The sequence below is a fragment of the Meriones unguiculatus genome, chromosome 7 (assembly GCF_030254825.1).
Source record: "Meriones unguiculatus strain TT.TT164.6M chromosome 7, Bangor_MerUng_6.1, whole genome shotgun sequence".
Classification (NCBI taxonomy): domain Eukaryota; kingdom Metazoa; phylum Chordata; class Mammalia; order Rodentia; family Muridae; genus Meriones; species Meriones unguiculatus.
The window spans coordinates 20,339,994-20,363,111 of NC_083355.1; the positions used below are offsets into that span (position 1 = coordinate 20,339,994).

The 23,118-nt window shown below is 44.8% G+C and overlaps 1 protein-coding gene across 4 annotated transcripts; it reads left to right on the plus strand.

Moving 5' to 3' along the window:
* Positions 1–217: 217 nt before the first annotated feature.
* Positions 218–22,851, plus strand: Retreg3 (reticulophagy regulator family member 3). 4 transcript variants are annotated; one of them, XM_021641125.2, is made up of 9 exons: positions 218–523; positions 12,938–13,044; positions 15,325–15,355; positions 16,246–16,372; positions 17,294–17,378; positions 18,923–19,060; positions 20,415–20,497; positions 20,897–21,029; positions 21,433–22,851. In XM_021641125.2, exons 1-9 carry the CDS (start codon positions 285–287, stop codon positions 21,885–21,887), a joined length of 1,398 nt encoding a protein of 465 aa, XP_021496800.1. In that variant the 5' UTR covers positions 218–284; the 3' UTR covers positions 21,888–22,851. The 4 variants fall into 4 exon arrangements, with proteins under 4 accessions (XP_021496800.1, XP_021496801.1, XP_060242670.1 ...); XM_060386687.1 differs by lacking the exon at positions 15,325–15,355 and having other exon boundaries at positions 386–523; XM_060386688.1 differs by lacking the exons at positions 218–523; positions 16,246–16,372 and having other exon boundaries at positions 12,955–13,044.
* The last annotated feature ends 267 nt before the right edge of the window (positions 22,852–23,118 follow it).

Consider the following 23,118-nt stretch of genomic DNA (forward strand, 5'->3'; position numbering starts at 1 on the left):
TTCTCCGCTCCAATGAGAGCTAAGCTCTGGATATGGCATTTCCTCATTCATTGGGCTTCAGGCGCGCAGATTGCGCGTGCGCGGCCCCGAATCGCGCTTAGCGCCGGGTGCGTGTACGGACGCAGCGTTCGCTTCCCTCCGGCGAATGCGCGCTGGAGCTCGTGCGCAGGCGCGCGCGCGTCGCTCCCGCTCCGCCCCGCCCCATCCAAATCGCGCTTCTGCGCAGTTGCTGTTATTGTTTCTGCCCGGCCGTGGCCCCGGATGTTGTGGCTGCTGGAAGGGAGATGGAGGAGGCCGAAGGGGTGGCCGCGGCCCCGGGCCCAGCTTCGGGGTTGGCTTTCAGGAGCCGCCGAGCTACGTCCGCCTCCTGGGAGCGCGACCAGCAGGTCGAGGCGGCGCAGCGGGCCCTGGTGGAGGTGCTGGGTCCTTACGAGTCTCTGCTGAGCCGGGTGCAGGCAGCCCTGGTGTGGGAGCGGCCCGCCAGGAGTGCCCTGTGGTGCCTGGGGCTGAACGCGGCGTTCTGGTGAGAGACCCGGACCCTCGCTAACCCTACAGGGCGCGAATTGTTCGTCAGGTTGCTCTAGGTCTGCCTCTCGCCTGACCTGCCCCTGTTTCCTTTAGCCACCCTGGCTGCTTCTCGGACTCACCTAATGATGCTTCACTTTCCCCTTCATCCCGCTCACCTCCAGACTTGGTCACCCCGGGTGCTCCCAGGGCCTCCCCCGCTTCTCTCTCGCCGGCACCCTCGCCCCGAACACTCTCCAGGAGCTTGTGGTCACTTCCCGAGGCGTTTCTGGTGTGCCAGGGTCCTCTTGTGAGCTAGGGAAAGCTATTTCACGTTGAGACCATTTCCTTCGTTTCTTTTGCCTGTCCCAGTGTGGTTTCCTGGGATCTTAACATACGGTGAGAGGAGAGGCAGAACTTGAAAAAAAGGTACCCACGGGTGTGAGGAGAAAAACAAGCTTCAGCCGGTTATCATGAATTAGCATGTGAGCTACTGTCTCACCCAGTCAAGTTGGTAAAGTCGGTATGGAGTTTCAGCTTCAAAGAGAAGTAGAAGTCTTAAGAGAAAAAAGAAAAGAAAATAACGAAACTGATGGGATTTCATCCGTTTCAGAGTCACCTAGGATTGCACTCTTCTCTCTTCCAAGGAATTAGAAAGACATCCTTAGCCGTGGTTTAAAGTTAGGGGCTTTGAGGATGTCTAGGGGCTGTGAGTTCTCCCTAGACAGACAAGTGGCATTATGTTCAAGTATCTGTTCCACTGTCTGGGAAAATGAAATGACGTAGGAGGACTTTGGGTCTCTTAGAGTCTACCAGGCATACTTTGGGTTTATTACTAACCAGCGTACTGGTCAAATTCCAAGGGAACCGACACATTGCTGAGGCCTCTCCAGCTAAATGAGATGGGACTGTCCTGTATAGAAGCTTGAAGCAACAAAGTGGGGTGTGTGTCTGTTCTGGAGCTGGAACCCAGAGTCTTGTGCATGCTAGGCAAGTGCTTTAGCAGTGAAGCTTCAGGCCCCTTTCATCTATTTTTGGGAATGCTTTTTTTTTTCCTTGACCTCAGATACCAGCTTCCTTTCCATTGTTAGTGTTTGTCCAGGCAGGAGTTGATTGTTCATTAACCCAGTTTGTAGAATGTGGGTTGAGGTGTATGTCAGGGACAGTTCTGATTGGGACCCTTTTTTTTTAAATTCATTTATTTAAATGAGTCAGGGTCACATTATATAGCCCTAGGTAGCCTGAAACTATGTAGACCAGGCTAACCTCAAACTCGAGTTCTGCCTGCCTCTGCCTCCCAAGTGCTGGTTGGTGTTAAAAAGGAGTACACCACTGTGCCTGACTCATGAAACATGTTTTTAAGGGTTTGTTTTAGTTATTTTAGGAATGTGTGTTCCCATGTGTGTGTGTTTGTGTGTGTTTGAAACTCTGGAAGAGCAGTATGTGCCCTTAGACTTGCTGCACTGGAACACATTTTTAAACTGCAACAGTATTTTCTAGTCCACAACAGTGTGTCTTTTTTGGTTTCCTATACCCTAGCCGGCCTGGAACACACCTTGTAGCTAGCCTTGAACTCCTGATCTTCCTGCTTCCACCTCCTGAAGGTTGGGAATATTGACACTGGCCATCACGCTTTGCCGGTAGTGTTTACTTAAGCAAAGTATGTTTAGAATGTTTCTTAGAACTCCTCCGTGCTTTGGATCTCTCCAAGTATTGTGACCAGTCTTTATCTCTGGCGTTTCCTGTAGTTGGCCTGCTGTTGCAGCCACAATAGTTACCTTTGTTACATTCCCACCCCACTCTTTGAAGCTGGGCGAGATACACCAAAACGAGGGTGGTGAGGGGACTCACACCTTGGGAAGGATACAGATAATATTCAGGCCCTAAAGATTAAAGTGCTCTGACGTTGTCATGCATAGAGTCGTTTTGGAAGAAATGAACCGTCCTTCCAAGTTTGAGGTTTAAACAGATTTCACTCATCATTAGTGTCTTTGTGAGTGTTGACATCTCATTTAGGAAAGTAAACAATGACTGTTTAGATCTTAGACATTTTGAAGAAGAATCATTAGGTCAGAAAAAAATCTGAAATACTTTCTTTCACTATTTGTTAGGAATAATGATACATCAGAAGCTGAGTGTTTTGTTTTGTTTTTTGATGTGTCAGAAGATTTGATAATAGTACAAAAAAAACACCTTGAGGGCCAGAGAGATGGCTCCGGGAATGATGACCTGACCCAACTTCTCCAAGTTGGCCTTTGACTTAAAGACACATACACACACACTCTCTTAGAATTTTTTTTTTTTTTGAGACAGGATTTCTTTGTATAGCCCTGGCTGTCCTAGAACTCACTCTGTAGACCAGGCTGGCCTTGAACTCAGAGATCTCTGCCTCTGTCTTCTGAGTGCTGTGATTAAAGGCGTGTGTCACCCAGCCAGTTTTTTGTTGTTGTTTTCAAGTCATCCAAATTCAGGTTACATAGTGCTTTCGGTGTTCTGTATTCTCAGTTGTGTCTTTTCTGTACCCGGGAATGTGTCGTCTTACCTCGTAAACACACTAATAGGTTCATAAAAGAAATCCATGTAGTGTGCCACCATAGTATTTCCAGGGTACCCACCCCCTCCAGGTTCCAGAGAGATTATGATGGCCATATCAAAAATCTTGTAACCCGCATCACTTTTGGTCCATGATCTGTTACTATCTTTAGGATAATAATGGCCTTCTCCCTAGAAGCTTGTATTTTCATTAGTCTCAGCCCCATCTGCAGATGAGTGGTTTGCAGGGAGACCGTGAAAGTCAGCAAGGGTTTATCGCGACAGGACCAGAAAAGAACAGGTTTCTGTAACTTTCATCTGACTCATAGGGGATAAGGAAACGTGAGGGTAAAGGCGCCCTGGAAATGTGTGGACACCGCAGGCTCCTCTACTTCATGAGCATCTCATGGCTCACAGAGGGTGACTGTGGAGCTCCTTTTAATATTTTAGTTCTTTAAATGGCAAGGAAAGCCCTTTCAATAGACATTTGGAAGCCACTAGCCCCAGCATTCAGCAGGCAGATCTCTGTGAGATCAAGACTAGTGTGTTCTAGCTGGCTCGGTGCACATGCCTGTAACCCCAGCACTCAGGGAGTTAGAGGCAGGCGAAAGTAAGTCCAGGACAGCCAAGGCTACACAGAGAAACCCTGTCTTGGGAAGAGAAAAAAAAAAAAAAAAAAAAAAGACTAACTTGTTCTATATAGTGAGTTCTGGCTGGGATTACATAGGCTGTTTTAAGAAAACAAAACAAAAAAAGAACTTTAGATGAAACCAAATTGACAAATGTTTATGGTGACTGGCTTGTTTTCTTTTCTGTTTTTGCTTTTGGGTCCACACAGCCAAAGCTGGCCTCTGCTCTTGGGAGTCTATTGCCTTGGTAGGGCTCTTTGGTTGGTGGCCTAGAAGGCTGCCAATTAAGCCGTCCTCAGCTTTGCCTTAGAGGTGGAGCAGTCATTTGTTTGTTTGTTTTAGTGCTGCGATTAAAGCTATTGGCTTCCTGAGTGCGAGCAAGCTCTCCACCTCAGCTCTGCTGCCAGCCTTGCCTTCAGTTTTTGTCTGTAATTGTAAGGTTGGTGCTTTCTCTGTTTAGGTTTAGGGTCGGGGAGGGGGGGAAGGGGGGAGGAGTGTCATTAGTAACTAGCTGGTTTCACTTCTGTTTTCTGTGCAGGCAGTAGCTGTCTTTATATGATACAGGTTGGGTTAATTTTTTCCTTTTCATTTACCAGTGACTGGCTCATTAACCAGGCAGTCATAAGTGCCGCACAATAATGGGCTCCCTGTCCCTGTAGAATGGGATGCTTTGTTCTGAAGGGCCACAGAGACAAGCGTGCTCCGTAACAACAAAGGAACCTAGAAATAGCATCTTCTTTGATTGAAAATAGATGTGTTGTCATTGTTTATGATTGCCTGTGTTACTGTGGATTGAACCCAGGGCCTCCTGTATCCTAGGCAAACTATTATTATTTATAACAAACTCTTAACTTCTGTTGTTACTAGAGAGCCATGCTACAACTAACTCCCAGGAAATTGTGTATTTCTGGAATTTCTTGTGGTCGTTTTGGACACCTGCTTACTATTCCCAAGGAACATTTTATCTGGGCTGGCAGTTTAGTTAGATTTTAGGACAGTTTACAGAAGGAAGAACTGTGTGTGGTGGCGGCTCATAACGCTGGCGTGTGAACTCTCGCTGAAGCTAGAGAATCAGGTTTAAAGGACATCCTCAGCTGCCTAGTGAGTTCATGGCCAGCCTGGGCTACATGAGACCGTTTCAACGCTTTTCTTCCAAAAAAGGAAAAAGCAGTGGATATATAAAACTTTATTTAACTGGTATTTTAAAAATTCAAGCGTAAGGACTGGAGAGATGGCTCGGTGGTTAAGAGCACTTGGTGCTTTGGTAAAGGAGCATGCAGGTGAAACATTAATACTCACAGAATAAATTAATTTTAAAAATAAATAGAAATAAAATTGTTACCAATTTCTGCTTATTAAGTGTTATTTTTGTGACGAGGTTTCAGTATGTAGCCCTGGCTGTTCTGGAACTCATTATGTTGACCAGCCTGGCCTTGAACTCACAGGGTTCTGCCTGCTTCTGCTTTCTGAGTGTCGAGATCAAAGTTACACAGCATACTATGCCTGGCCACCTGTTAAGTGTTAAGAACTGATAATGTTCCTTCCGTTCTTGAGAATATGTGGGGAAACAGACATGACTGATAGGAGCCTGCATTGGATACTTTTCTAGGAAGTAGGTTGGGACCGTTTGCTAAGCTAATTGGGCCCCACATTTTCTGGGCATAGAGAAGCTAGGGAGTGACTGACAGTGGGTGTGTGTCTATTGAGGTTGCTGAAGATTCTCTGAAATTAGATAATGGTGACAGATGCACAATTCTGGAATGTATTCCAGACCACTGAATTCAATAATTTTAAAGGGTGAATTTCATGGTAGTATTATAAAAAGAATTAATACTTTTTTTTTAGATTTATTTATTATGTAGGTAAGTGCTCTATCTGCATGTGCACCTGCATGCCAGAAGAGGGCATCAGATACCAGTATAGATGGTTGTGAGCCAGTATGTGGTTGCTGGGAATTGAACTCAGGACAGGGCCCTTAACCACTGAGCCATTTCTCCAGCCCCAATACTTCTTGACCTAGTGTTCTACTTAGTTAATTATAGATACAGTTAGAGGTTTGTGTAAGTGTTGAATAGTACAACTCCTTATTATTTTCTTAATTCATTATTCTCGTGTGTGTGTGCGCGCGTGCGTGCGTGTGTGCGCGCACACGTGTGTGATGTATGTATGTGAATGCAGGCGGGCATCTGCCATGGTGTATATTGCGGACCAGAAGACCTTGGGGAATTGATTTAAAGGTAGGTCACTGGGCTACTTGACATCTGCTTTTATCTCCTGAGCCATTTCCCTGGCCCAGGTTTTGTTTTGTTTTTCTTTCTTTCATTTTCTTCTGAGGTGAGGTCTCATGTAGCCTCATGGGCTGCCTTATGTAGCCAAGAATTACCTTAAACTCCTGATCCTTCTACCTCCATCTCCCCACTGCTGGAATTACTGTATTCATACCATTATGCCCACTTCATATAGTGCTTGATTGCAAACCCAGGACCTGTGAATGGTAGGATCTAAGCCACAGCCCAGTTGTTGTTGTTGTTGTTTTTTTAAACATGGAAAATACTCCCCCCCCACTCCACCCTGAGACGTGTATATGTATAATGTAATCATTTAAAGTTGATGCTTTTCTGTTGACATGAGAAAATATGTTTGTATATTAACTAAAAAAGTTTTAAAATTAAGTATATTGTATATGTCTTAGTCATTGTTCTGTTGCTGTGAAGAGACACCACGGCCAAGGCAGCTCTTATAAAGGAGACATTTGTTTGGGAACTTGGTTACAGTTTTAGAGGGTTAGTTGGGAAGCAGACAGGCATGGTGTTGCAGTAGTAGCTCAGAGTTTTATATCCTGATCCACAGGCAGCACACAGAGAAGAGACCCTGGGACTGGCATGGGCTTTAGAAACTCTGAAGCCCACCCCCAGAGACGCTCCTCCTCCAGCAGGCCACACTTCCGGTTCCTTCCCAAACAGTTCTACCAGCTTTGGACTGAGCATTCGAATAATCTTAATCACATCACTACATTTTACTTCCCAGTGATTGGTTGGTTTACATTTTTTTATATTCATGAGTGTTTTACCTGCATGTATGTGGATACACAGTCTATATGCCTAGTGCCTTTAGAGGCCTGAAGTGGGCGTCAGATTCCCTAGGAATGGAGTTATATATGGTTATGACCCTCTATGTAGGTTCCGGGAACTGTACCCAGGTTCTCTGCAAGAACAAGTGTTCTTGACCACCCAGCCATCTTTCCAGCTCCCATTTACTGTGTGTGTGTACACACTCGTGGACACAAGTGTGGAGGTCAGAGGATAACTTGGCTCTCTTCCTCTGCTACGGGTATCCTGAGCCATCGTGCTGGCCTTCCAATGCTATTGTATATTAATATTTTTAAATAAAGGTACTAATCTTCACATTGCAGAACATATGTGTGGGTGGTGGGTCATTTTCAAAACTTTAACTTTCCATAAGCCTCTGTAAAATAGACTTTTTTTTTTTTCCCCAAGACAGGGATTCTCTGTGTGCTAATTTAGGCTGTCCTGGACTAGATTTGTAGCTCAGTCTGGACACTCTATCCCAGAGTGCTAGGATTAAAGGTGCGTGTGCCACCATGGGAGGTCGAGGCAGGTGGATCTCTGTGACACAGTTTGAGACCAGCTGGTCTACAAGTGAGTCCAGGACAGCCAAGGCTACACAGAGAAACCTTCTGTTTTGAAAAACAAACAAACAAAAACCCCAAAAAGATGCCACAGATTTTGTCATAGAGAACATGATTCTGTGCAGTGTTGAAATGTCTGCTTTTTTTGTTTTTTGAAACAGGGTTTCTCTGTGTAGCCTTGGCTGTTCTGGACTGGCTGTGTAGATCAGGCTGGCCTCAAACTCACAGATATCTGCCTGCCTCTGCCTCCCCAAGTGCTAGGATTACAGGTGTGCACCACCACACCCAGCTTATGTCTGCTTTTTTAAAATCCCTCTCAAAAATGATGCTTCAGCATTAAAAAAAATTTGGTTTACTTGCAAGGTTAATAGTCAAAATGAAGTGCGCATGCTGTGACTGAGCTCTGGACAGACCCTTGTTCAGAGTGCCCTTGAGACCTCGCTGTCTGTGCCCTGCAGCTTAGCATGTTCTTTTCTCCTGTCTCATGTTTCCTAGAAATTGGCAGTTGACTTCAGAAGCCTGATGAGATTCAGAGTCACAACTTTCTTTTTCTCCCCTCCTCTTTCTTTCTCTCCCCTCCCTCCTCCAACCCCTCCCCCCCATCTCTCCCTTCCTCTCTTTTTTTTTTTCTCTCACTAGGTAGCTAGGTAGTCTAGGCTGGCTTCAAATTTAGATTCTCTTGCCTCAGTTTTCCAAGTGTTGGAATTACAAGTGTGAGCCACTCTGCTTGGCTTTTGTGTGTGTGGTGGTGATTCTGGAAGCAAAACAATAAGGTGGGGTGCAGATGGGGTTATTTCACAGTGAGAGTCTCAATTTTATTTTATTATTTCTTTCTTTGTTTTTTTAAGACAGGGTTTTTCTTGTGCAGCCCTGGCCGACCTGGAACTTACTCTGTAGACCAGGCTGGCCTCAAACTCACAGAGATCTGCTTGCCTCTACCTCTCAAGCACTGGAATTAAAGATGTGTGTCATCACGCCTGACATTTTATCATCTCATATTTTTTAAACCTTCAACAAATATGGTTGGCCTTAGAAATGAGGAAGGTTGTTAAGAAAAAACAAAAATACAAAAACAAAAAAACAAAACAGATGAGCCTGCAGTGATCAGAAAGACTACTAGGCAAAGGCAGTCCCCAGCTTAATAATTAATGTGTACAAACTCTGAGTTGGCTGTATTTGCAGTTGTTTTTTTTTTGCCTAGTTCGAATGTTTTTATGCTGATTGTAGTTCCTGAAATTGTTTTGTATGCTTTTAACAAACTCTGCGGATTTGGGGCTTGGGGTTTGTGTGTGTGTGTGTGTGTGTGTGTGTGTGTGTTTTGTAGAAGGATTTCATTATGTAGTTTAGACTATCCTCAGACTGTTGATCCTCCTGCTTCGTTTTCTGAGTACTAGGATTGTAGACATGCACCCTACTCCTAGCCTGGGTATCTCTTTCTCTTATTACCGCTTGTCCGGATTCTTTACCATTAGTCTTTTCCTTCCCTCCTTCTTTACTTCCTTTCTTCTTCTCTCTTGTTATCTTACTGTTTGTCTTTCAAACCCGTTTTGTTTGTCCTCCCTGATTGTTACTTCGTCATGTTGTAAGCACAGAAACAACACCTGAGGAAGGCACAGGCCTCATGACTCTGTTATTATTTTTTCACTTTGAGACAAGGTCTCACAATGTATCTCTAGCTCCTTACAGAGGTCTGTGTGGAACCTGCTTTGCCTCCCAAGTCCTAGGATTAAAGGGGCCCACCACTACACCCTGGTCCACTACTCTGTGCTTGGGCTCCTGGTCTGCGGCCCTCAGGTTTGTTTGTTTAGTTGAAATACAGGCATTGAGAATGGGAAGGTAGAGGTTATGACAGGCTAGTATAAGATAGTCTAGTTTTGGGAAAAATCATTTTTTGTTCGTTTTGAGACAAAGTCTCATGTAGCCCAGGTTGACCTCAAACTCTGTAGCTGAGGGTTATCTTGAACTCCCCATCTAACGGCTTTCTCCTCCCAAGTGCAGGTTCACAGGCATAGTGGCTCTGAAAACCGTCCTCTAAAGGAGAGCCGTACACCCTCTCGCTGCCTGTTTCTTCTTGTCTTGTGAGCAGGCAGTGCTCTGGGAAGGAGTGATGGTAGCTTGGTGTGCCCCCCAGAGGACACTTAAGTACCAAGGGGAGCAGTACGGCAGCACTGGGGAGCGGTGACCAGAGCCTTTAGCATGGTCTTGTTGGTTTGCTTATTTGTTGGGTGCTCTGGCTTTGAGGAGATAATGACCTGGGGCAGCTCTCCAGCTTATTTCTGCTAAGCTGCTTTCTTCTTAAATCTCATGTGTAACTTTACCCTCAAGGGCTGGGTAGGAAATCTGGAATAGTGTTGTCACTGGTGACTGGAATTCTGATTCTCATTTCCTTTCATTCTTTAATATATTTTATTTTTAAAAGGTGTATAAGTGTCCCATGAATGCATTTATTTGTCTTCACATATATGTTCAGATAAGGCTTCTTTATTTTTGATACTAAGATTGATCTGAGTGCCCTGTATAAGCTTTTAATTTTTTAAAAATTACCTTATGTTTTGGTTTTTTTGAGACATGGCCTGGCTGTCTGTCCTGGAACACACTATGTAGACTAAGCTGGACTCTGACTCTTCCACATGATGGGATAGAAGGCATGTGCTGCCACATTCAGCTTCTTTTAGTTTTTGGAGGCTGTCTCATGGGCCTAGAATGCTATTGAACTCTGTGAAGCCCTTAGGATCCTCCCAATTCTCCCTCCTGCATGCTAAGGATCAGAGCCAGACCTTCATGCATTTGGAGAGCCCTACCACCTGAGCCGCATCTCTGGCCTTTCTGTTTTTTATAGTATACGATCCTGTCTTTAAGGGTTGTTCTGTGGTTATTTTCGTAGTTAGTCAAGTATTGAGCTAAGGGTATTGCAGAGGGATGACTTATGACCAGCTCTTGATCGCCTTCACCTGTTTGGTCAGTTGCTGTGTTAATACCTAGCAGCAAAAGAACAGAACTGTGCTAGGTGGGTGCTGGTGCCTTGGGTGTTCTTGGCTTTTCGGACAGGATCAAATGTGGTATTTTAAAGGTGATTAAGTTTGTTGTTTTCTAAAAAAGAAAAGAAAAAGAAACAAAGGAAGAAAAAAAAAGATGGTCTTATATAACCCAACTTGTCCTCAAATTCACTACATAACTAAGGATGACCTTAAACTTCTAATCTTCCTGCCTCTAGCTCCATATCCTAAGGGCTGGATTGGAGGTGTGAGCTACTACACTGGCTTTATTTGCTGCTGAGGAGCAAGCTAGGGCTTCATGCGTAAAGACGAGCCTTTACCAGCTGAGCCACATCCCCAGCTCGAGACTTACTGACTTACATCCCATTATGCATGAGGAAACAAATTATTACATTTCACATAGTGGTTCTACTTAGAGAATCAAACTCGTGGTCATCTGATTTTATTTTTTTATTTAAATTTAATTTTTTATTACTGTTACTGTTGTTATTATTATTATTGAGACAGGTTTTCACTATGTAACCCCAGCTGGCTGTGATTTCTTATAAAGACCAGACTGGCCTCAAACTCAGAGATTGACCCTCTGCCTCTGAAGGAATTAAAGGTGTGTTTCACCATGTCTGGCCTAATTTTTATTTTCTTTATTAGTGTATATAAGTGTATGATTTGGGTTTGTGTGTCTCAGTGAGGCTGTGTACTGAGGAAGTCATAGGACAACCATCCAAAGTTATTCTCTCTCTCCACTGTGGATTCTAGGGATCTCCATCAGGTTGTCAGGCTGTGCAACAAGTAATTTTACCCACCAAGCCATCTCTCTGTCCTTCTTTTAACCTTAAAAGCTGTGTCTTGCTGGTGCAATGGTATTTGATTGTAGTCTCAGAAGTTGAAAGCTGAAATGAGCAATTACTTCAGCTCAAGAGTATGGAGACCAGCCAGGGTAACCTAACAAGCTCTCAGCTCCTAAAGGCAGGGCACACTTGGAAGATGGCTATTGGCTTGTGCTATCATGCCTGGTTTGTGCAGTAATGTGACTGAACCCAGGGTCTTCATGCCTGCTAGACAAGCACTCTACCATCTGAGCTGTATTTCTAGTCCCCTCCTTTATTGACGTGATGTAAACATTTGTTGATTTCTATCTGTTGAGCTTCCACCCTTGCTGTCATAGGGGCTGTCAGTAAAGTTCCGTTTCAAGCAGGGGGATCTGAGCATGGATCTCCAAGATTCATGTAAAAGTCTAGTGTGGTCACACTTCTGCAGGCCTCCTGCTGAGGGGTCAGGGACAGGCAACTCCCTGGTACACGGTGGCCCAGAATTCTTTCCAGTTGATGAACTCTGGATTCAGTAGGAACCGTGTTGGAGTGCCGTGTATAGTGGCACACTCCGTTATCTAGGACTCGGAAGGGGGAGGTAGGCAGGGCTCTGTGAGTTTAAGGCCGTCCTGAACTACATGGTGAGTTCTAGGACAGCCAAGGCTGTATTGAAAGACCTGTCTGCAGTGATAGACACTTCTGGCCCACACACGTACCTACTTGACAAATACCATGTGCTTGCTCTCATTTGCGCTCCTTAGACTCTCTGCAGCTACATCAGGTCATGTATGTATACATGACGTGACAGTTGATGTGAAAAGGGAACAAAGAGAACTAACGATAAGAGGGAAGAGTGAGAAATGCAGGGATAGGTGGGCATAGAGACAACATAGACTCCATGTGCAATATATTCTTGTATGAAAATATTCCTGTGTAACATAATACCGTGTACAATGAATATATACAATGAGAATTTTCAAAAACCCATAAATCCCACATGGTTGGGGTATGTATTTTTTTTTTAAATATACTGTTAAATTTATTTTGTCTATATTTTATTGAAGAATTTGCATTTGTAATAAGGGAAATGCCCTGTGGTTCTCTTGTATCTAGCTTCGGTAACAGGGTAGTGCTGGCCTCTCCAAACACTGTTTACTTTCTAACTGCCCTCAGCAGGTGAGGTTGGGATGGGCTCTCAGAGAGCCTAGGCTCCCCCCCCCCACTAACTATTTAGATGAAGATGACCTCAAGCGCCCGATGATCCTGCCTCCCCCTCCCAAGTGCTGAGATTACAGGCTTAGATCACCACACCTGGATTTCCTAGTTTGTTTGGAAGAGTCTGAGGAGTATTGGTGCTAATCTTGAAGTACCTTTTAGGTGTCCCTTTAGCGTGGGCTTTCCGTATGAGCCTGAGTCATTTTGCTTTGGAGGCCCAGTCCCTTCCTCTGTAATAGCATACCTAATTGAATTAAATGCTTCGCCGTGTGCTTGTGTCAGTTGCTGGCTTGTATTGGGGCTTAACTTTATTAAATAAATACTCGCTTTTGTCCTAACATGTCCCTGAACTGAATAGACGGGAAGGTAGGAGGAGTCTCCAGGAGGGTATTGATTTAGTCCCTCGCCTTTACAGAAGCAAATTACTATTATCTGGAAAATAACTGAGGTCTGGAAAGTTGAGGTGTACAACTGGTTAACATCTAAGCAACTGCCAAAGCTTAGAGCTAGAACTCGGTTCTGTCCGCCCCAGCGCAGAGTGCACGTGTGGTCTGTGCTGAGCTGGCTCATTACTTAGTGACCCTCTTCTTTTTTTCCCTGTAGGTTTTTTGCACTGACATCCCTTCGTTTTGTGTTTTTACTTGCATTCAGCTTGATGATCATTGTCTGTATTGACCAATGGAAGAACAAAATTTGGCCCGAGATAAAAGGTAAGATTTGTGGTATTTAGAAAATTCGAACTGGTAACAACTTCTTACGTGATTTTTTTTTCCTTTAGGTTTGTTTTGTTTGTTTGTTTGTTGAGGGGTGTGTGTTGCTGAGGACTAATTGCTGAAATCTGAATTACTTGCTTTAAGAGACATTTGAAAAGCTTAAGCCTCAGGCCAGAGAGGGTGGTGGTACACGCCTTTAATCTCAGCACTCAGGAGGCAGAGGCAGGCAGCTTTCTGTGAGTTTGAGGCCAGCCTAGTCTATATAGCGAGTTCCAGGACAGCCAGCGTTATGTAGAGAGAACCCTGTCTCAAAAACAAAACAAACAAACAAAAAAAACAAATAAGAAAAGAAAACCTTATTCCTCATCTGGTGGAGCTGGGTTCACATTAATGTTGGCAGATCTGTGTCTGCCACCGTCGATGATGGTGCCAGTATAGTGGGCATAAGGAATGCGCAGTCTCTACAGGTTTCTGTTTGTTGTTACCTTTACACTTAAATGACTTTACTGGATATTGTAATCTACTGAGATGGCATCAATTTATTGGTATTTTATTTGAATGGGTGTTTTGCCTGTATGTATGTCTGTGATTTGTGTGCCTAATGCACAGAGAGGCCAAAAGAGGCATTGGAGTTACAGATGGTTGTTAGCTGCCACTTGGTTAGTGAGAATTGAACCCAGGTCTTCTAGAAAAGTAGTAGTTCTTGTAACTGCTGAGCCATCTCTCCAGCTCTTATTTACTTATTGAGATGGGGTCTAGCTGTGTTGCTTTGGCTGATCTCAAATTCACAGAGGTTCACTTACCTCTTTTTGAGTTCTGGGATTAAAGATTTGCATCACCATGCCTGGCCATTAATTAAAACAAAAACAAAGCCCAGTGTCTATGTAGCCCAAGCTAGCCACCAGTTTACTGTGTGGCTGCTCCTAATCCTGCCTTTCCTTCAAAATGTTGGGGTTTCAGACATGTATGTACTACTGTGCCCAGCTCCAGACAGCATCAGTTTGCTTCTCAAGAATTTCTTTTAAATTATATAATAAGCACTAAGAAATAGTCCTCTTTTCAAAAAGTATAGATTTCTTAAAAGAAAAATTAATGACAACTCAAGGGATAATATCAGAGATTTAGTGTAGTGTGTAATTGATATATATTTTATCCCCAGTCAATCACTGAATGAAGCAAATATCTGGAAGGCATAGAGCGAGAACCCATTTCTAGGCAGGCCAGTAGCTGCTTTAAGAACCACAGCCCAGCTCTGCAGTGAGCTGGAGGCTAGCCTGAGTACATGAGAGCCTCGCTACAAACAAACAAAATAACCAACCAGACAAACAAAAGAATCACAATTTGCTAAATGTCTCCCAAGAAAAGAGAATTGAGCATTTTGGTAGGTATGAGGAGTCTGTTTTCAGGAGAGAGCTTAGATTTATAAGTCCTTGAAAGTTAGGCTTTAGATATTTAAGTAGTGAGCAATCATTGAAGATTTCTAAAAATTAGAGCTGCGTACTGACTTGAGAGTAAAGATTAATTTGGTAGCATTGTAGAGGATGGGATAGAATGAGCCAAAGGAGAAAGCAGAAGCTCTGTTAGGAAACTGCATGCAGCTTTATCCTTATGGGAAGAAATCATGCTGTTCATGAGACTCATGGGGGTTGTTTGGAGACCATGAAGAAGGAAGATACTTCGGTATTGATACATAGTGGATTGGTTCAGAATAGTAAAGCTGAAAGAGGGGGAGAATGGCATGCACTTACCAGATAGATACAGACAAAGGCAATGAAGGTGAGTTCAGGTGTGAGTCTGAAAGGAACACTGATGTGGATTCTGGACATGTCAAGTTGAAGTGGAAGCAGGATGTTCAACCTGCAGTATATAGCTTTTAAGTATATTGCTCTTTGTCCTCTAGAGTTCAAGAAAGCAGCCTGTCTCAGGTCTGTGAGTGTCAAAAGACTACAGAACAGATAATAGGTGTCTCAAAAAAAAAAAAAAAAAAAAAAAACTGAAATAGTTGCAGCTTTAGTGGTCCATTTGTGCCTTCTTTTTCCCAATGGAAAAATTCTTTATTTTCTCATTTGAAGACACATAAACCGTTATTACATTGTCTGCAGCTCCCTAACTCTGGCAATATAACGTGGGATCAGCTTTTTCTTTTCATTAGCTATTAATGTTTACTTTTTCCTAAACATCTTAAAACTTGAACAGTTAGACCAATAGACAGCCTAATATTTTTATATGTAGTTTTTGTCTACCAACTAATACTGGTGTTTGTTTTTAATATTGTAGTGCCAAGACCTGACGCATTAGACAATGAGAGGTATGGAGCACCAATTACTTCTCTTGTTGTTGTTTTAATGGCTTCTGTTGTATTGTTCTGGTTACATGTTCTTAACCCCATATTCTGAACACAACATCATACACCTAATCCGTTTCAGATAACAAATTCTAAAATTCGAGTTGAGAATACTTGGTGTCTTCTCATCTTTGTAGGATGGGAACGTCCTGGAAAGGGACTGTTAGCGCCTTACAGCCTGACATGCCAGGGAAATAGCTGCATTAAAGCCACAGTGTGAAAACTTAGAGGCAACTAATGTAATTTGTCTCCTGGCTTTTATACTGCATCTTGGTGTTTTCTGTGACCTGTGGCTATTTTAAGTTCTGGGTCAGAAAACATTGGTTCCTGGCATCAGTGAGCCAGTGCTAAAGATTCCTTGTGTGTCTCAGAGCCTCTGCTTTTGTTCCTTAATCCATCCACCCCATATGTTTGATAAGGAATTTCCTCTGCTGTGATTTATTTTGGGTTTGTTTTATATCCTCACGTTGCCTTCCTCTTGGCTGCAGTGGAGTCAGTTAGGCTGTGCTTTTACTTGTATCCCTGGATTGCAATTGTATGGAATTGCAATGGTCTAAGCATGATGAAGAAGGTGTTTTTAAGCACAAAGGGCCTTGGGGCTGGTGGCAGGTTTATGCGTGTGGATTGAGCCACTTGCTCATAGGGTGGAGTTTGTCAGAACAAGTTTGTCTTCCCAGTCCCCAAATTCAAGTTTCAACCTGGTAAGCCAAGAAGAAAGACATGCTTCACTTCCAAAGCACCTGGACTAGCCGCTCCCCGTCCCCTATTTAAACCCGGAAGCATTGGCTGCCAGCACAGCAAGATGGGGGGACCCTGAACAGCCTCCTTTCACAGCTCCCTTCTCTCTCCCGTAGTTGGGGCTTTGTGCACCCTCGGTTGCTCAGCGTGCCCGAGCTCTGTCACCATGTAGCTGAAGTCTGGGTTAGTGGGACCATTTTCATAAGGAATCTTTTGCTTTTCAAAAAGCAAAACCCAGGCAAGGTAAGACCTCCCTTTTCACTTTCAGCTGTAGCCTTCAGTTCAGTCATGTTAAGTTGAAATACTATTTCACCATGTATCCTCATTCATGAAAGAAAAGAAATGAGGTTTGAAGAAACAAAGGGAAGTTACAGGAAGGGGTTCTGACTGGCCATTACAATGAAGGCGAGAGCAGGACTCCCATGTTTGGTCTGCTTGTCACTTGAAGTAGCCTGATTGATTCTTTCTTTCTTTCTTTCTTTCTTTCTTTCTCTCTCTCTCTCTCTCTCTCTCTTTCCCTCCCTCCCTCCCTTCCATCCCTCCCTCCCTCCCTCCCTCCCTTCCTTCCTCCTTCTTTCTTCTTTCTCTCTTTTCTCTCTTTCTCTATATCTTTCTCTCTCTCTCTCTTTCTCTCTCTCTCTCTTTCTCTTTTTTTCCTCCTCCTCATTTCTGTGCTGGGGATTGAATCCAGGGCTTCCTGCATGCTAGGCAAGCTCTACAACTGAGCTCCATCTCCAGCCCCACAGAGCAGCCATTTTCTTGTCTCAAGAAGAGAAGGAAAGCCTGCTTGTGTGCATTCTGTGCCATATTAAACATGTGATAAGTTGGGTTTTATATTTTTGTTTTCTTACTTTTACTTTAAAACCCACCACCAGTATGTGCTTTCAGAGAATTTTTGCCTAAAACTTATTCAAACCAATTTCCTGGCATGAAAGGTATAGCTGTATGGGGTTAGCCATGTAAAAGCAGCTTGGGTAGAAGGGACTGTACTGTCTGCCCAAGCAGAATCACCACTGGACTCTAGAGTAGCTACCGCTGTCTCTCTGACATGTGTGTGCCTGACTCCGCTCATAAAGCGTCTTTAATCACATCTCAATTTATCCCCGTCCTCACCCAGTCCTTCGCCATGTGGCAGAACTTAACACTGCCTCTTGCTTCTCCCAGTTCTGCTTGCTGAGCTGTGGGGTTCTGACCTTTATGGCCATGTTGGGCCGCTACATCCCTGGGCTCCTGCTGTCCTACTTGATGCGTAAGTGTGAATGTACTTCCCCCTACGAGCTTAGGCTGCTCATAGCTTTTCCCGTTGTAGTCTGCCGTGGGTCTAGGGCTGTGGCTCTCATGCCCCTAGTGTCGCAGCCTTTAGTACATACACAACCACAGTTGCTGCTGCTGCTGCGTCACAACTGTAATTTTGCTACTGTTGTCAGCTGTAATGGAAATACCTGATGTGTGACTCCTATGGAAGTCATCTGACCCCCAAAAAGGTCACACCCCACAGGTTGAGAACCATTGTCTAGGAAGAGGCCCGTTTCCCAACGACGACTTCTTGATAGATTTGGGACATGATTCGTGTTGTTAAATGTCTTTTCCCATAGAAGCGGCACTCCATTTCCTTTTGGGGAGCTTGCAGTCCTGGAGATGCAGGCTGTTGTGCATAGCACTCCAGTGTTTACAACTCGTACTTGGTTTTCTTGTTTTTTAAAGATTTATTTTATTTATCTATTACATATATAGTGTTCTGCCTGCATACCAACTGAGGGCACCAGATCTCATTCATTCATTCATTATTAATTTGTTTGTTTATTTATGGCTGTGAGCCACCATGTGGTTGCTGGAAATTGAACTCAGGACCTCTGGAAGAGTAGCCAGTGCTCTTAACCTCTGAGCCATCTCTCCAGTCCCAACTTATATTGGTTTTACATACATCCCTAGCCCATCTTTTTGTTTGTTTGTTTGTTTGTTTTCAGAAACAGGGTTTCTTTATGCAGTCTGGCTGTCCTGGAACTCGCTCTGTAGAGCAGGCTGGCCTCAAACTCATAGAGATCTGCTTGCCTCTGCCTCTGCCTCCCAAGTGCTGGGATTAAAGGCTTGGAACACTGTGCCTGGTGTATCCCTAGTCCATCTTATCAAGGTGTTGACATTGATGAGTGTCCACTAAAGGCATACGGTGTCCACCCTGAGGGACAGTCAGTTTATGGATGGGCTTTCCAGGCAGTTCTGAGTGAGCGAGGCTCCTCTTCCAGGTTCTTGCTCTGGAGGACTTTTCCCTCCTCTGAAGTACATGTCTATAAATGTAGTTCCTTTTTATTGATATGTACTGGTGAAGCTGGAAGAAATTAATTCCAGGTTTATTACTGTATTTGTTTATATTTTTGTTTGTTTTTTTTTTTTTTTTTGCGGGGGGCAGAATTTCTCTGTGTAGTCCTGGCTGTCCTGGAACTCATTATATAGACTAGTTTGGCCTTGAACTCACAGGAGATCTACCTGCCTGCGCCTCCTGAGTGCTGGAATTAAAGGCATGTGCCATCACTCTGGGCATCCAGGTTACTATTTTATATACATAATTTGACCTCAGTGTCACATGACTCATTGTCACCATTTTACTTTATATGTCCACATTGCCTGGTTCTGTCCCTGTTCTCAGACACTGTATGTGGTAAGGATCACTAGTGGAGGTGACCAGCAGAACTAAGTTGACTTGCTCTGCACTGAGTCCTAAGGACACAATAGCAGAGGGGCAGGTGGGCTTGCTTTGTGCAGTCTCCATTTTCATACTGTTTCCACTCTTCTCAGTTGTCACTGTTATGATGTGGCCTCTTGCTGTGTATCACCAACTGTGGGATCGAGCCTATGTGCGACTGAAGCCAGCTCTGCAGCGACTGGACTTTAGTGTCCGTGGCTACATGATGTCCAAGCAGAGAGAAAGACAATGTAAGTGTCATGGGTGCCTTTCTTCTTCCTGACAGTTCGGGAAAGAGGAGAAGCTAGGTCTTACATACTGGATAATTCTTTTTCAATGCGAGAAATAGGGCCCATGAAATGGCTCAGCAGGTAGAGGTGCTTGCCACCGAGCCTGATGACCTGAGTTTAATCCCTAGAGCTCTCATAATGGAAGGAGAAAACTCCCACACGCATGCATGTTAGTTGTGCTCTGACTTCCACCGGCACACTGTTCATATATAGCTAGAAATGATAAATACATAAAATTACTTGTTTGTTTGTTTGTAAAATTTTTAGTTTTTTTGAGACAGGGTTTCTCTGGGTAATCCTGGACTTACTTTGTAGACCAGGATGACCTGGAACTCACAGTGAGCCTGCCTTTGCCTCACAGAGTGTTGGGATTAAAGACTTGTGCCACCATCCCTGGCTGGTAAGAGTGAGGGGTGGCTGGTAGGAGTACAGGGCGCTAAGAAAGGCGGTGTTCTTATTTCTGAGAAACGTGGGCTTTCTCACCTAAGCTTTAAGCTTCCATTTTAAACCAATTTGAGAAAACTCCCAAGTTGAGTAAAAGACACAGAAGATGTCCATAGTACCACCTGCTATCATGAAACACTTTCCGAGTGTCGGAGCACTGTGGTGACGATTTGTACACTGTTTTCAATAATCCTTGCATCAGCTATGAGATTCGAGTGGTTTTGAACTAGTAAATGTTAGTGCAGGTTCTCTGCACTTCTAAGCCAGCCTGTTCCCATTAGTGAAAACTGACTTCCAAGGGGATTGGGAGCAGCCACCGTAGATGCCAGAGTGTACTATCAGCCCGAGCACTACCTGACACAAAGAGGGGATTGCAAACCTGTCCCCTTCTTTGGTCTTATTGGTTTGGGTGTTTCGTTAAGCCCTGGCCTTCAAAGATTCCCATATGTGGTCACCAGGCGCAGCATCATCTGGGCCAGCTACTTAAAAAATAACAGTTCTTAAAGCCTCATTTAACCAAGGTGAGCCCCTCCCTCCTCCTCCTCCCTCCTCCTTCCCATGACTTTCCAGACGTACCACTTTGCTTTGTATTTACCCCTAGGAGATCCTCAGAGTTGCTGGGTAACTTGCTAATTGATCATTTAGCCGGAATCTTTAGAGATGTTTAGGGGTTTGGAGGAAGGAGGTACACCGAAGGAGAGATGGCATCTCACGTGTTACTACTTTCTCAGTATCCCCACGTTTAGACATCACTGTGGAGATTTAGGGCCATATTTGGAAGGCCTCTTCTTGTGTTGTGATACATGCTTTTGGACTCGAAAGGGAGAGTTTTCCCTCGAAGGCATCAGTGCCTTCTGCTCTTTTCACATAGTGCGCCGCAGAGCTCTACACCCAGAACGTGCCATGGACGACCGCAGTGACAGTGAGGAGGAGCTTGCTGCCTTCTGTCCTCAGGTATCTTGTGTGTAGAAGCTGTTCCACTGGCCCCTTTGTCTGGCAGCTCACATTGAACCAGTAACCAGGTTTTAAGCCCTTCATGGACCCTGAGAGATCCTAGATTTCCCCTTACTCTTAATACGGAGCTGAGGAGAGAAGCTGGTGTTGTGTGGGGTCCTAGAGTTCATTTGAGCCTGGTGAACAGCATGGTCACTTAGGTTTCCTTTTACTCTCCCATCTTGGAAAAACCTTGAGCTGACATAAATTTTTGTAGCAACCAGCCCACATAGAGGTTTGGTCAAGATTGTGGGTGCAGTTCCCAGTTATCCTTGGTTTCATTTGTGGGCCTGGGTATCTTCTAGGGCTTGCATTAGTAAAGCAGACGGCATATTCTGAGACTTGTTTTCTTTTTCTAAGCTGGATGATTCTACTGTTGCCAGGGAATTGGCTATTACAGATTCGGAGCACTCTGATGCTGAGGTCTCCTGTACAGACAATGGTACATTTAACCTGTCAAGAGGCCAAACACCTCTAACAGAAGGCTCTGAAGGTGAGAACCTTTGACTAGAGCTGATAGTAAGTCAAGACCTTTGCATCATAGCTTCCTTGGACAGGGGCCTTCCTGTTGGCCCCTTCTCTCCTGAGCTGTGCCTCAAGTAGTAGAGTCATCCCAGGATGTGAGATGGCACAGCTGTACTGCTGCTTCTCTTGAAGCCCCCAGTCCCTTATTAGTCTTTGCCTCTGGCCTCATGGACACAGGAGAGGAAGACGGTCAGTTCTCTGGCCATTAACAGTCATGGCCATCTCAGTGGACAAAAAGCTAACCACAAGTTTTGCATCACCTTAAGAAGTACAGGGTGGGAAAAACCTGATTATGTAGCAGTTGACTTTCTGTGGGTCTGGTACACATGGGCTAGGTAGCTACCGTGTTTCACATGCCTATGTTCTCTCAGACCTAGATGGTCACAGTGATCCAGAGGAATCATTTGCCAGAGACCTTCCAGACTTCCCTTCCATCAATGTGGATCCTGCTGGCCTGGATGATGAGGACGACACCAGTATTGGAATGCCCAGCTTGATGTACCGCTCCCCACCGGGGCCTGGGGATACCCAGGTTCTGCCTGCCAGCCAGGATGAGGCCGCACTGCCAGAGCTCCTGCTTGGTTCCCTTCCTGGAGGATCTAACCTTACCAGCAACTTTGCTAGCTTGGTCTCCCAGGGTATGATCCAGTTGGCCTTGTCAGGGGCCTCCCAGACAGACCGTTCTGGCCCACCTCCCCGAAGAGCAAGAGGCTTCCTCCGGGCCCCTAGCTCAGACCTGGACACTGATGCTGAGGGAGATGATTTTGAACTTCTGGACCAATCAGAACTGAATCAGCTAGACCCTGCCAGTTCCAGGAGCCACTGAGGAGAGACTCCTTCGAGGGGGTCACTGTGATGTTTTTTTCTCCCCACCCCACTTACTGTGATGGGGCAAGGGAAGAACCCAGTCTTGTCCCCTGAATTTTATCTGTGTTCTGGGTGGCCTGGCTGAGGCAGAGGCCTCCTGAGAGAACATCCTCATTACCCTATTGCCAGCTAGACGCCATTTCTGTGCATACGTCTCTGCAGTGAGAACATGCTCCCCCAAGGGAGGCTTCTCCCCATCAGGATGGTACTGCGGGCAACAAAGGAGGGATAGTGAATCCCCTTTGAGGAGGTAGTGCTGTTTGCTTTTAGGTCTGGGTGCTCAGGGGCCCTTATTGATACAAGAGCCCATATCTTCACCTCACTGGAGCCACAGAAGTCAGGCAGCAGCTGCAAGAATTGTCATCTTTGTCTTCTACCATGATTTGTGTTCTCAAAGCAAGTTTGTCCTTTAGTTCTGCAGAACAAGGCCCACTTCCTGTCTGTGAGCCCATCTTATTTTTTGATGGCTGATCCTGAATGCTCCAAAGTTCTTTTAGAATTTAAGAAATGTGAACATTATGTGGGCCTGAGCCTCTTCTGTATCACCTTGAGCTATAGGGATCAGCTGGCTGGTAGGGCTGGTGAGTGCCTATCTTGAGGTCTCATGGAATCTTCTGGAGCTGTGTGGTTGTCTTTGGTGCTGTTAACCCCCGGCTCCATTTGACCATCAGTCTGAGCAGTGCGCAAAGCAATATCATACCCATTTTTATGTTCCTGTTCCTTCCCCTCTGCTCCTCCTCTGGAGAAGCAATAATTCCTTGGGAGATGGCAAAATAGCACTTTACAGATGGTTGTGGTGTTCATCCCAGGAGCCACCAGATCCTCTTGCACCAGCTCTTCTTACCATACTGCTTCCTGACTCCTTTAAGGATGAGCCAGTTAGTAAGGATGTATTGGTAATCAGCAGAGACCCTTCTGAAGGGCACATGTTCTGGAGTCCCTAGTCAAATCATGTGAAACAAAAACCCCCCAATGATCATTGGTTCTAACCCTGTGCCAGCTACTGCCTCTCTGTCTCCCAAATCAGAGCGCAAGCCAAATTCTTGTATCCTCTTTCCTTCTTGCATTAACCCTTTGCTGATCCTCAGGGACCACTCCCCCAGCACCCTGTATTTGGGTGACTGATGTTGGACAGAGCCCATTTTCATGTGCTGCAGGTTGGGGGTTGTGCTAACACATTTGCTCTTGGT